Source organism: Culex quinquefasciatus, chromosome 1 (genome assembly GCF_015732765.1).
Source record: "Culex quinquefasciatus strain JHB chromosome 1, VPISU_Cqui_1.0_pri_paternal, whole genome shotgun sequence".
In the NCBI taxonomy this organism is placed as follows: Eukaryota; Metazoa; Arthropoda; class Insecta; order Diptera; family Culicidae; genus Culex; species Culex quinquefasciatus.
The window spans coordinates 76,125,919-76,138,235 of record NC_051861.1 but is presented as its reverse complement, the minus strand read 5'-3'; the positions used below and the strand labels follow the sequence as shown (position 1 = coordinate 76,138,235).

The following is a 12,317-nucleotide window of genomic DNA, read 5'->3' as shown; positions in this document are numbered from 1 at the left end:
GGGTTTGGTTTTCTAGCTTCGGTACTAGCCTTTTTTGTGTATTAGTATTTTTGTTCATCGTACCAGCGCACCAAGGTGGTTTATTCGGTACGTTTGCGTTTGTCGTAGTGAAGTCCCACCGAGCGCTCAGTCGTTGTATGCTTCCCAATCCCAAAAACACCTAAATGCTTGCTTATTGAAAGCTCACAATTTTGCCTAACGCCTAAATGACAGTTTAGTGAATTACAGTAGGCGTTTCAAAGCTTTCAAGAACATTTATGCGGCTTTACCGTTACATCGTTGTTTACAACACGGCAAATTCTCGGGTGTTGAAACACTTTCTGCCAGTCATTTTGTAACCACTTTAACGCATTGGAGCAAGACGGAATTATTTTGTTTTCTCGTTAATTTTAAATATTTTGAAAAGTGCAAAAAAACACTCAGAGAATACGAACAATTTAGCGATATGCAGAAAACATTACGAACATCGCAAATTGTGAGTTAATTCTCTGCCTCAAAAAAAAAATTGTTCTGATTTTAAAAATCGAAAATGCTTGTGTGCGAGCACAGCTTACAACCGGCCATGGCAAATGGGGCAAAAACCAGCGCTTTATAAGTTATGTGAAAAATAAGGTTGAGTTTAGAATTGTATTATGAATGGACCATTCATTCTTTATTTTGCTATTTCTTTGAAAAAAATCAACTGCCGTTGACTTCCTTTTGTAAGAAAGGCTCTATCTCACCCCAGGTGGGATTAAATCGGGTTTTTACCTTAAAATCCTTAAAATGGCTCTAACTTTTGACCCTCAAGTCCAAATTGACTAGTCAAAAAATAAAAAAATGTTTGTTTTTTAGAGCTCTAAAAGTGCCCAGAACATCACTTTTTTTCTAAAACCTAACCTTGAATTGCTACTTACAAAAAACTTTTGCGAACTTTTGAAGGTTTGCTCAGATACTTTCTCTAAAATTGGTCGTAGACGGCGTTGATTGCGAGATAAAATTTTGGTGTCTTGGACAAAATTGCTTGGATTGGCAAGCCCAACAACTGTCTAGAAGAAAAAAAAAAACCTTAAAAGTTAGATTTTCAAAATCACTCTAACCGTGAACCACCCTAATTTTCAACATAACAAAAAATTGCCCCTTCCCATTTGCAACCAAAGCTCCAAAACTTCACAATTTTTCGGAAAATCCATCTTCCGCATAAGGGGTTACATACATGTAAATCGACAAAAAAGTCAGAGGTTAGAGTGAGCACACACTTAATTTTATTTAAAATCTTTTTTCAGGGCATTAAAATATACATTTTCATCTATTATCAAAACAAATTTAATGACATTTCGTTGTATCATTGCCGAGATATAGCTATTTGAAGTTAGCAGTTTCAAAAAACGGGTGCCACGATATCTTAACACTGCCATGACCAAATCGGCTCAAAATTTTGGTGAAGACTCTTTAAAGCGGTCCTGTTTGCATGACGAAGGCTAATTTAAAAAAAAAACTTATTTTAAAAAAAGATAAAAATATGTTTGTGTTTGTCTCATAAAAAAATCGTCAGTTTTTGATTTTTGTTTTTTTCAAAAACAAAATTTCAAAATCGGGCTTCGTCATGCACACGGGATATATCTTGAGAGTCTTCACCCCGAATTTCAGCCAATTTGGTTCATCCCATCTCGAGATATTGTGGCACCCGTAAATCAACTCGGTGTTTCGAGAAAATCGCTCAGAAAGTTTGACGCACGGCAAAATGTTGAGCTTAAAACCGTCTCTAACACAGTTTAATGATAATATATCTTCATGAAACTTTCAGGAGTGATTGAAAATCTTTGTAGTGGATTCTATAAATTTTCTGTAATATGAAATTTTGTGATTTTCTACATGTATGTAACCCCTTAATTTTACGATCTGGACCACTGTGCAAACAAACGGGACCACGAGGGGTTAACAAAATTTAAATATATTTAAACACAAATTCTAACTTTAAAATGTTGTACATAACAATTTTTTTTCTGTTGGAATGACTCAAATTTAAATATATTGATTATTTAGGTCCCAAACAAACATTAGGATCTTTTTTTCTTGTAACATATAGCCGTTGCAAATATTCTACAAAGATTATGTCGTTTTAAGATCCTAAAGCTTAGAGAACTGTTCCTAAATACTTGTTTCGATTTTCATGCAAAATATTTGAAAATTTGCAGTTTCATTGAGCTTTTCTTTTGTTTTTGATGATATCAGTCATCTAAAGTTAGTTCTAGGACCAAGGAAATAACCCAAGTAACATTTTTTTCCAGGAGTTCTACAAGAGCTCTTCAAGATAGCTACAGCATAGCAGTTTGGACCGCGGTAGGATAAAATTCTCTTCAAAACTTCTTCAGGAGTTTGGAAGAGTACTTGAAGAGAGTTTTATCCTACAATTTTATTACAATTTTATAGGTAAATAAATTTGCATCCCAAATTTAGAACCAACTCAAAATTAATCAAGTACATTCCATAGTAAAGCAATTCACTACACACACACATTAATTTCCAGTTTCATTGAGCTGCAAATAGCACTCACCACCTTGTAAGTTAACCATCCACAGTGGGGGAAAAAACAAACCTGCAGAACTATAGACACAAATTCCTACATCACAGAATCCGGTTTCGATTTTTCTGGCCACCTCAATTTCGTCGAAGGTTGCATAACCTGCTGCTGCTGCTGCTGGCCGGTCAACCGACGATACACATGCGGTGGACCTGTTCCTACTCTGGTGAACAGCCCTGGTGGCGGGACAAGTTGGAGGACTCGATAAATATCTAGGGTGATGTCATCAATTTTAGCGACGATTCACTAATTGATGAAGTTTTCATCTCTTGTTGTGGTTGATTTTATCTTAATTGTTTTAAAATAATTTAAACCAAAAATTTAAAATTCTTTTTAAATTTTGATTAGGGAATGATTGAATACACCAAAAATTAAAAAAAAAAACAAAACCCCTATTTAAAATATATTCCCTAAAACTCATCAAAACATTTAATATTGTTGACTAAACCTGATTTTCCCAATTCAGAGTAAAGTCTCGTCACTTCCAACTCTAAAAATCGTTTGTTAACAAAAAAACCCCACATGATCACAAAGAAGAGCCTTGGGCAGTGATCTCTTGAAACTGTCTAACGACGTTGCTCGCGCGTGTGTGTGGTAGTCTCAACAATTTTTTGTAGGATGTGGGTTTCGCTTCGGCAAGGAAATTGCTTTCGATGCAAAATAACCTGTTGCGCTTGGCGCTGGTTTTAAAATATTCTACCGCCGAGGTCTTCCACGCAGCTCAAATGTGGTTGACGCTGAGTGGGGATCGGTATAAGTAGGTGTTAATTGATTGGCGCGGTTCAGCATCATTGAGGGTCTTTTTGCGGATTTGTGCAAATTGCACTTCGATTGGGGGCTTTGTCTATGTTGGTATAAACGTATCATGATAGTTAAGAAGAATAGGATTAAATTTGAAAAAGATTTTTCAAATAAAGAATCTTAACGAAAGTTCTAAACTCTGAGATTTATCAGTTTTAAGAAACAAATTAAGAATTTGCTCTTAATATTGTTTTATTACTAATCCACTTTTACAGAAACTTTTGCTTTTTTTGTTGTTGTCTTTTTGCTGCTTTTTGCACTTTTATAGCAAACATATGAATAAATAAAACAAGGGATGTAATTCTATTAGGCACCTAATGTTGGCATATCATCACTTTGACGTTCAAAGTGCTGTAGGGGTAAACGTGGTTACCTCTCACCCAGTCGGCCTGGGTTCGATCCCGGACGGTTCCGATGGCATTTTTCGAGACGAGATTTGACTGATCACGCCTTTCGTCGGACGGGAAAGTAAATGTTTAACCCCAGTCTAGCCTAGAGGTTAGGTCGTTAGCTCAATCCAGGTGCAGGAGTCGTCTCCCTGGGTCCTGCCTCGGTGGAGTCACTGGTAGGCAGTAGGACTAACAATCCAAAGGTCGTCAGTTCGAATCCCTGGGTGGATGGAACCTTAGGTGTAAAAAGAGGTTTGCAATTGCCTTAACAATCAAGCCTTAGAACACCTAGTTTCGAGTAGGAATCTCGCAATCGAGAACGCCAAGGCAGTGCTGTAGAGCGAATAATTTGATTGATTTTGATTTGATATTTGAATATCCTCCAAATTACGGACATAATCGGCCAAATTATTGATTCATTCCCTTCAAAATTCCTGATTATTGCAAGATTGGGTTCGTAGGTATGACAATTTTGGAATAACAACAAGACAACAACGTTCTGGGACGCTTTGCACCCAGGGTTGCTAGATTGACAGATAAATCTGGGAATGCCGTTTTTTTAAGTGTCAGCCAGAATAAAGATGTCAGTGTCAGATTTTGACAGATTTTTCACTTTCTGCTAATTGGGTACTAAAGCCCTATGTCAATTTTTATGTACAACGGTAAAAAACACGATTAAAAACCATTTCTGATCACTTTTTTTCATTTTAATGCAAAAAAAAATATTGAAAAGACAACATTTTTTCGATGGATCAACTATGGTCCCCTTGGAACGAGCTGTCAAGTAGGAGCTTTTCTGTCAAGAAGGACCGCGAGGATAATTTTTCAAAATTGATTTAAAAATCCATTTTAAATTCTTTGTGGTCGTACAAAGGGTCATTGTACTCAGAAAAATAAGCTTTATCGCTATAAACAATAATATCAGCAATCTAAGCTTCATTTTAGGACCCAATTTTGTCCAACTTTTTGATTAAAATAAACGATTTAAAAATAAAAAAAAATTCCACTGAAACCATAAATTATACTTTTTTTAGGCTATTTTCCAAACTTAAACATTGATTTATATCTTGCCTCCCCTTCCCCACTCATAATTGTACTTTATTTTGCCAGATTTTGCAAGACTTTTTATCGGTACTTGGTCAACTTTTTTCAATTTTGACGTGGCATCCCTGTTTGCACCCTTGGTGTAATTTAAAAATAGTAATTGCAATTAAAAAAAATCACAATTGCAACAAAACATTAATATAGCACACATACGACGATCTGTGAAATGCGTCTTAAAACAACGAAAACAACATGTAAAAAACATTTTTAATTGATGAATTTGAATCAAGATTTGAATTTTCTTTTGTAAAATGATATCTTTCAGAGCTTAAATGAGAAAGCAGGTTCAACTCAAAACTTTTGTCAAATACAGAGCGGATTTGCTAATTCGAATGGAACTGCATTCGAATAAGCGAATCCAAATTCGCTGGTTTTATTAAATATCAAGGAACACTCCAGATTATCCAGTAGAGGAGGAGCGCTACGTGAGCTGGCTTACGTTTGTTCCTGCTCATGTTTGCTCATAAATTTTATGAGCAATAATGCTCATCGCTCGCGCTAGCGCTAATTTTTTGCTCATTGAGCGGTATTTTTATACCTGTATTGTATACCATAATTACTTTTAATCAGCATGGAAGCTGGAATCTCGGCTGGAATAGACTACTCTCAAAAATATTATATTGGATGAAGATTGTTTTTAAGAATTTTGTTTTAAAGCTTGTTTAGGTGTCAGAGTTGAGGTGTCAAATTAGGATTATCTTCGTTATCTGAAGAAATAATCCGATTTATAAAAATAATGTTGATACATTAGATGAGTACATGTCCCTTTTTCGTGACGAGATTATCTCAGGAATATGAAATGAGCTTCAAAAGTGGAAATCCAATTGGCATGTGCGAAATTTATCAACAATACAAAAAATCTATCTACTTTGCTGATGAGCGCTCATTGAGCGCGAGCGCATGCGATGAGCAGGAGTCCTCATGCTCATGAATGAGCGAGCACGGCTTAGCTCGCTCGCTCATTCGCAACCCTGCCAGTATCATTCAGTTACTACCGTTTATTAGGCTGCGAATGGGTACATTTCCCCTAAATTAATCTTTCTGCTTGCATTTTCCAGAAACCACGACTCGGGCAAACTCCCTGTTCAAGCGCAGACCCGGGCTCCTCTCACCGAACCGCATCACCACTCCGGCCACTCCGGTGACCCAGCCTGGATCGAGTAAATTCTTCAACAAGAACCGCTTCCGAACTGCCTCACCGGAATTCAGCCCACTGGTAGATGAGCAACAACCCGCGCCCGTCGACGACAACGACCAGGAGATCGAACCCAGCATCCGGCAGCAAAGCAAACTGGTCACGTCAAAGAATCGATACAACCAGATCGGTGAGGGCGGTGGCCGCGAAAGTAGCTTCGAGGATGACGTGCTGGACGCCATCACGACCATTTCGAGGGCGCCGTTGCCGATTTCTTCGACGACCAGCCGGAACTTTTTGTTCCCGAATGAAACCCCTCAGGATTTGGCACACGAGAAGCAGATGATGAAGATGTTGAACATCGGGGAACTTCCGACGGTGCTCAACAACCAGCGGGCCACGACGCACAAGTACAACATTACGCACGAGTACACGCTGCAGAGCTTCTTCGAGGCACCGTACAGTACGACGCGGCGATCGCGTGAGTATACTCCTTTGCAAATAAGTTTAAATGAAAAGTTACTTTTGCGTTATTGAGTGTAATTTCTTTGTTTTCTTTGCGAACTGGAGAGGAGACGCATGGTACCTACTAAAAAGACGAGTGTGTCCCAATTTGTTTATGTTAAGAGCAGGTCGCAACTCCAAAGGAAATAGAGTTACAAAACAGCAGTTCGAGGGAGTGTTTACGACTTTTCGACACCGTCTTTGACTTGTTTTCGCTACTGTTGCCCATTTCAAACTTTTCATTAACCACTTCCTAACTAACAAAGTAGGGGAAATTCTCGTATCTTTGGCAGGTTAAGCTCTCGCTCCTAACTCCATCCAATTTGCTGATTTTCACTATTTAAACAACTAATTTTGCAAAACTTTTGGTAGAAACTTGCTTGCTCACTTCTTATTGAGCTATTTATCACTCGATTTCAGTTGAAAACGCTTTTATTTAGCTTTAATTGCATGTCAAAGTTCTGACCTGCCAACATTAGAGGTACGCTGGAATTAGATGCTGTTCCCCTAATTTGCTTTAACAAATTTTACTTTTAAATTATTTTTGAAAATCTTCGTACACAGCAAAAAAAAATACAGTTAATTTTTATTTCTTTTGTATGACCCAAACTCACCCCAGATTAAATGTCACCACTGCTGACGGTATCAAAGATTGTACTTTTCAGCCATTTTTTTTTTCTCTCCAAAACCACATAACCTAGACCAGCAGTAATTACATATTTTTTTCTCCCCAGAAAAACTAGTCCAACGGCCACGAATCTCCACCCAGAGCCAATTCTACTACCAGCAAACCACGCCGAGCCAGTACTACAGCAGCAGCACCACGGGAGTCACCCTGAACCCCCGGAAGGACACCATCCAGCGGAAGCGCAAGCCCAGCTCGTACGAGAAATCGTCCTACGCAAACGCTAACCATCGCAAACAAAAGGACGACTTTGGGGGTAGAACTTACCGGCCGGCGGTGGATTACGACTATTACGACGACGGCGAGCAACGGATCATCGGCAAGACCAGCTCGCAGGTCAAGGTGATCATGCACGGTCCGGGGATAATCGAGTGCCTGGACCAGGGCAATTTCCCGCATCCGTTGTCGTGCAAAAAGTTCATTTCGTGTGCTAAAATGGAAATTGGCGGTGTCGTCGGATGGGAATACACGTGCCCCAAGGGGCTGAGCTACGATCCGGTGGGAGGAATTTGTAACTGGTCAGCTGGTTTAGGATGTAAGGATTAAATAATGGAGAGCAAGAGACGAGCTTTTCATGATCATTGATGTTTGGAGTGTGAAAAAAGTGCTCTCTTTCCCATAATTTGAAATGACTGAAATTCTACAAGTGAAATTTTCTATTAGTTTCCTTAAATTGAACATATTGGAAACAAATGTACAGATTAATAATAACAACGAAAGCACTCGTTACTTTAAATGGCTTCCACTAATATTTTCGAATGCATTTCGCTTATTAAACTACACTAACTTATATTTTCAAGCGATCTTTTAATCAAAAATGTCTTATTCAAGAGTGTTTGCAAAAACCATTTCAACAAATACCTTTTCTTTCTGCTATCCTAATCTCTTCCCTAGATAGATATTATACTTAGCTCATAATAATTGTTGTCCGGACAAAATAAAATTTATTAATCTCGACAGATTTAAGATCCGGAAACTCATATTTTAAGATTTTAGTTTTTAGCCTAGGTCTAGAAATACAATCACTTGACATTGAACATGATCTTAGTTCATCCAAAACAGTGTTGTGAGTGCGATGATAAAATATGTTTTTTTTTAATTAATCGGAACATCTTTTGGGACTACGACACAAGCATGTCCGTCCAGATGTTCGCATTTGTAAATGATCCAAAAAAATGGAAATAAATTTGTTCAAATAATGAAGCAATGTGTTTTTAGTCGTTCGTTATCACACTATCTCACAACATATTTCTTCTTTTTCAGCAATTCGATGTAGTTTGTATAATGGCCAAATATGGGACATGACTAACCATTAGGGCGCCCAAAAAAATTAATATCAAAAACATAACTTTTCAAAAATCACTCCGAAAATGAGCAAATATTTTTTGCTACCAAAACTAATGCATGCAGATTGTAGGAAATTGCACGGAAAAAATTACATTTTTTGACATTCAATTTACGTCCACGAAAGCTGAAATATTTACATTTTAGTGAACTGAAAATGACGAATTTTCAAAATTCTCAGTATGATAGCGTTTTAGGGCCAATACGCACATGCCAAGAAAAGGGGTCGAGAAATGGCATCAAAACAGTAGAACAACGGAGACGGAACGATTTCGTGGGGCTCTGGCTTGCATTCGCTGCCACTGCTGCTCATTTGATTTTTTTTTCTAGACCGGCTCCTTCCGAAGTGCGTACCTATACCGCTTTTAGCATAAAGCGGTATACGCACTACTGAAGGAACCGGTCAAGAAAAAAATCAAATGGGCAGCAGAGGCAGCGAAAGCAAGCCAGAGAGGGTGAAGAAAAGCCCCAAGAAATCGCTCGTTCTCTTTTGTTCTGCTGTTCGTAGAGCTGTTTCTTGACCGCTTTCCTTCCGATCTCCGTACTAGCCTTAAAACACTTAAACCATATTTAAAAACGAGAAGGCATATATTTTGGATATTTTTATTTCCGCGCTTTTAAAATGATATTTTTATAACATTTCATAAAAAGATGAGATTTTCTTACCATTTAACGTAAACAACAAATAATCATAATTAAAACATAATTTTATCAAAGTTCGTGTCATCAAGTTGCGAACGAACGTGTTTTTTTTTTTGGCAAGTTCATTCGAATAAAAAAAAATCACTTATGTTTTTTTTTTCAAAAATAGTTACACATTCGAGCTTTATTTGTTCATATTCAGAACTTCAGAGAGCAGTACTCATAAATATGTCTTTTTCGTCACATTGTGAGAAGATCTTGTGTAATTTCATGAAGTATTATAAAAAAATATCGTTTTTGAGCGAGCAAAATAAAAATATTCTAAATATATGCCTTCCCGTTTGTAAACATAGTAGGTAGTCTATGTTTTATGCTAAAAACGCTAATATACCAAGAATTTTGAAAATTCGTCACTTTTATTTCACTAAAATGCAAATATCTCGGCTTTGCTGCCGTTTTACGCATAATTGTCCCATGTTCAAAAAAGTGCAACTGAGAAAAACGCGATTGAAATTTTTCGTCCGTTTTTTTGTGTTTCTATCAAGGTTTCTTCGCATAAAATTGTCCCGTGGGTCCCTATTCACCCCATAAGTCCCTAATCATGCCAGTTAGCAATTCATCACTCTTATTAGTAATCCTCTTGCTATACAATAGGTAAACAAGACACAATACGTCGAAAAACTGATAATTTCGTGAAAGAAAATACTTGGTGGGACAAATATGCGTAGAAGTTCAACGATGGGACAAACAGACTTGGTGTTGTTTTCAATGAGTTTCCGAACAAAGTATTAGATTTAATGTGTATTCGAAAAGTACACGCAAACTAAACCTAAAAATGACAAAAAGTCAGAATCGACCATAAATGACATGGGACAATTATGCGTAGAACGGCGGTTTATGTGGACATAAATTGAATGTTAAAAAAAGGAAAATGTTCTATATAAAATTTTCTAAAAGCTGGATATATTATTTTTGGACAAATTTTTTTGGCCTTATATTTGGAGTGATTTGACAAATTTGAATGACTTTAGTATATTTGATACGTGCATTTCTGAAAAATATTCGAAAAGTGCTCTTTTTTCATCCAAGTTCAGCGTGCGAGTTGTAAACTATTTTTGGGATTTTTTTGTTGTTGTATGGCACCAAGGTTTTGACAACTTCTCATTTTTGTTGGGACGCCCTACTGACCTTTAGGCTTTAAGGCTAGTATGCAGATCGGGAAGGGTCAACAGCTTTACGAACGATTTTCACCCTCTCTGACTTGCTGCGCTGCTGCCCATTTGATTTTTTTTCTTGACCGGTTCCTTCCGAAGTGCATACCTTACATTAAGCGGTATATGCACTTCGGAAGAAACCGGTCAAGAAAAAAATCAAATGGGCAGCAGCGGCAGCTAAAGCAAGTCAGAGAGGGTGAAGAAAAGCCCCAAGAAATCGCTTCCTCTCCTTTGTTCTGCTGTTCGTAAAGCTGTTTCTTGACCCCTTTCCTTCCGATCTGCGTACTAGCCTTTAACGTCACTTCGCAAAGCGAAGTTCGCACTAACTAGGAAAGCCAAATTTTCCAAACACGATTGTTCATGTATGTCAGTAATACTTACCTTTGAACATAATTTGTTAGGTTTTTTTCAATTTTTTTGTTTAAAATGGTACGAATTCGATTGTAATATTCAAAAAAGACCTTTTTCCAAAAAATCCAAAAATAAGAACATGAGTAGTCAATGTTTTATTCAAAGTAAAAAATCAGTCATATCAGTTATGGTTTAAGTGAGAATAATGCATTAAGCGCTTAGGATACATATTCAAATCGTTCCCTTATCATCGATATTCATTCTTCCGTGGAAGCAACCTTGCGGGCCAACGCGTCGAAGGTCTCGTTGACGAGATGTGGATGAGTAAGGAACATTTTCTTCCAGTCGGCCGTGGAAGTCAGCTTGCCGGCAACGCCAGATCGGCTCAGGAACTGCAGCGTATACTCCTTCATGTCCCGATCGCTGTGCGTATCACCGAGCATCAACGTTTTTATTCCGGTGTCCAAAGAGAGCGTCTTCAAAATGTGACAGCGGCAGATACTCTTCAGCGTCGAGAGGGCGTACTTGTCAGCGGTCGCGTACAGCTTGAAGGCCATCGTCTCCAGGCAGGTCACCTCATCGGTGTAGATGTACCGCAGCAGTTCTTTAAAGACTTCCGGTTCGACATCGTCAATGGTCACGGAATTCTCTATGTTTTCCTGCATCGGATGGTTGAACATCGCCGCGAAACCGGAACTTCTGACCGAGAGTACACCTTTGTAAGCCAAGAAGCGCTGGTCACCGACGAGAATCGCCACATCACCAAATGTGTTTCTATCAACCAGCGCATTTAGATCAGCGATGAGTTTGCCCGGTAATGGTCGCAAAGATACTTGCTGTATCTCCTTTGTTTGGTCCAGGTTACCATCTGTCGCGGTCACTGTGCATTTCACGTGCAGCTTGTCCGTGTGCTTGCAGCTTAACAGTTCTGCACATTTTAGCTTCAAGTGGTATGACCCAAACCAAGACGGCTCAAGTATTACCGTTCTGTCGTAGAAAACGTTTTCACCATATCTCGTACTTGGTACAAGCAGCGCGAAAGATAAACGTGTGTGTGGTATTACCAACTCAAAACACAAATCACAACATTAGCCTTGGACCGCGTTTGTAGTATGGTAAAGATTCAAGCTCCATTCGGTTTTCCGATCTCTGCCAGCCGGAAAGGAGCAGGAACGCTTCAGTTGGTGCGCGTGCATTTCTTGATGCCAGACGGAAAAACTTCGGAAGTCCCAAGCATTGCAGAAAACAATGGACCTTTCACTCGTAAGTGACATCGTTAGTATACTGGAAACATTGAAAAGTCTTGAAATTCGTGCTGAACAACGAATTTTTACTAACTTACCGTCCTCCTTCACTTAGAAATTAAAGAAAACTCGAAAATTTATCAGGCAGCCAAATTTTTATCAAATCCGTTGGGGGTCGTGCATAAACCACGTGGTCTCCTTAGGGGGGGGGAGGGGGTCGAAATCCGACCGAAAAAAACCATGAAAAGCCATGGGGGGGAGGGGGGGGTCGACGGCTGACCACGTGGCCTTTAAAAAAATCTTTTCTTAAAAAAAAAAAAAAAAAAAAAAAACAAAAAAAT

General features: G+C 38.4%; 1 protein-coding gene across 1 annotated transcript; it reads right to left on the bottom strand.

Moving 5' to 3' along the window:
• Positions 1-10,989: 10,989 nt before the first annotated feature.
• On the bottom strand, positions 10,990-11,412 carry LOC6044977 (speckle-type POZ protein-like). Its single transcript, XM_001862364.2, has one exon. The coding sequence runs from the start codon at positions 11,410-11,412 to the stop codon at positions 10,990-10,992; it is 423 nt and encodes a 140-aa protein (XP_001862399.2).
• Positions 11,413-12,317: the final 905 nt, after the last annotated feature.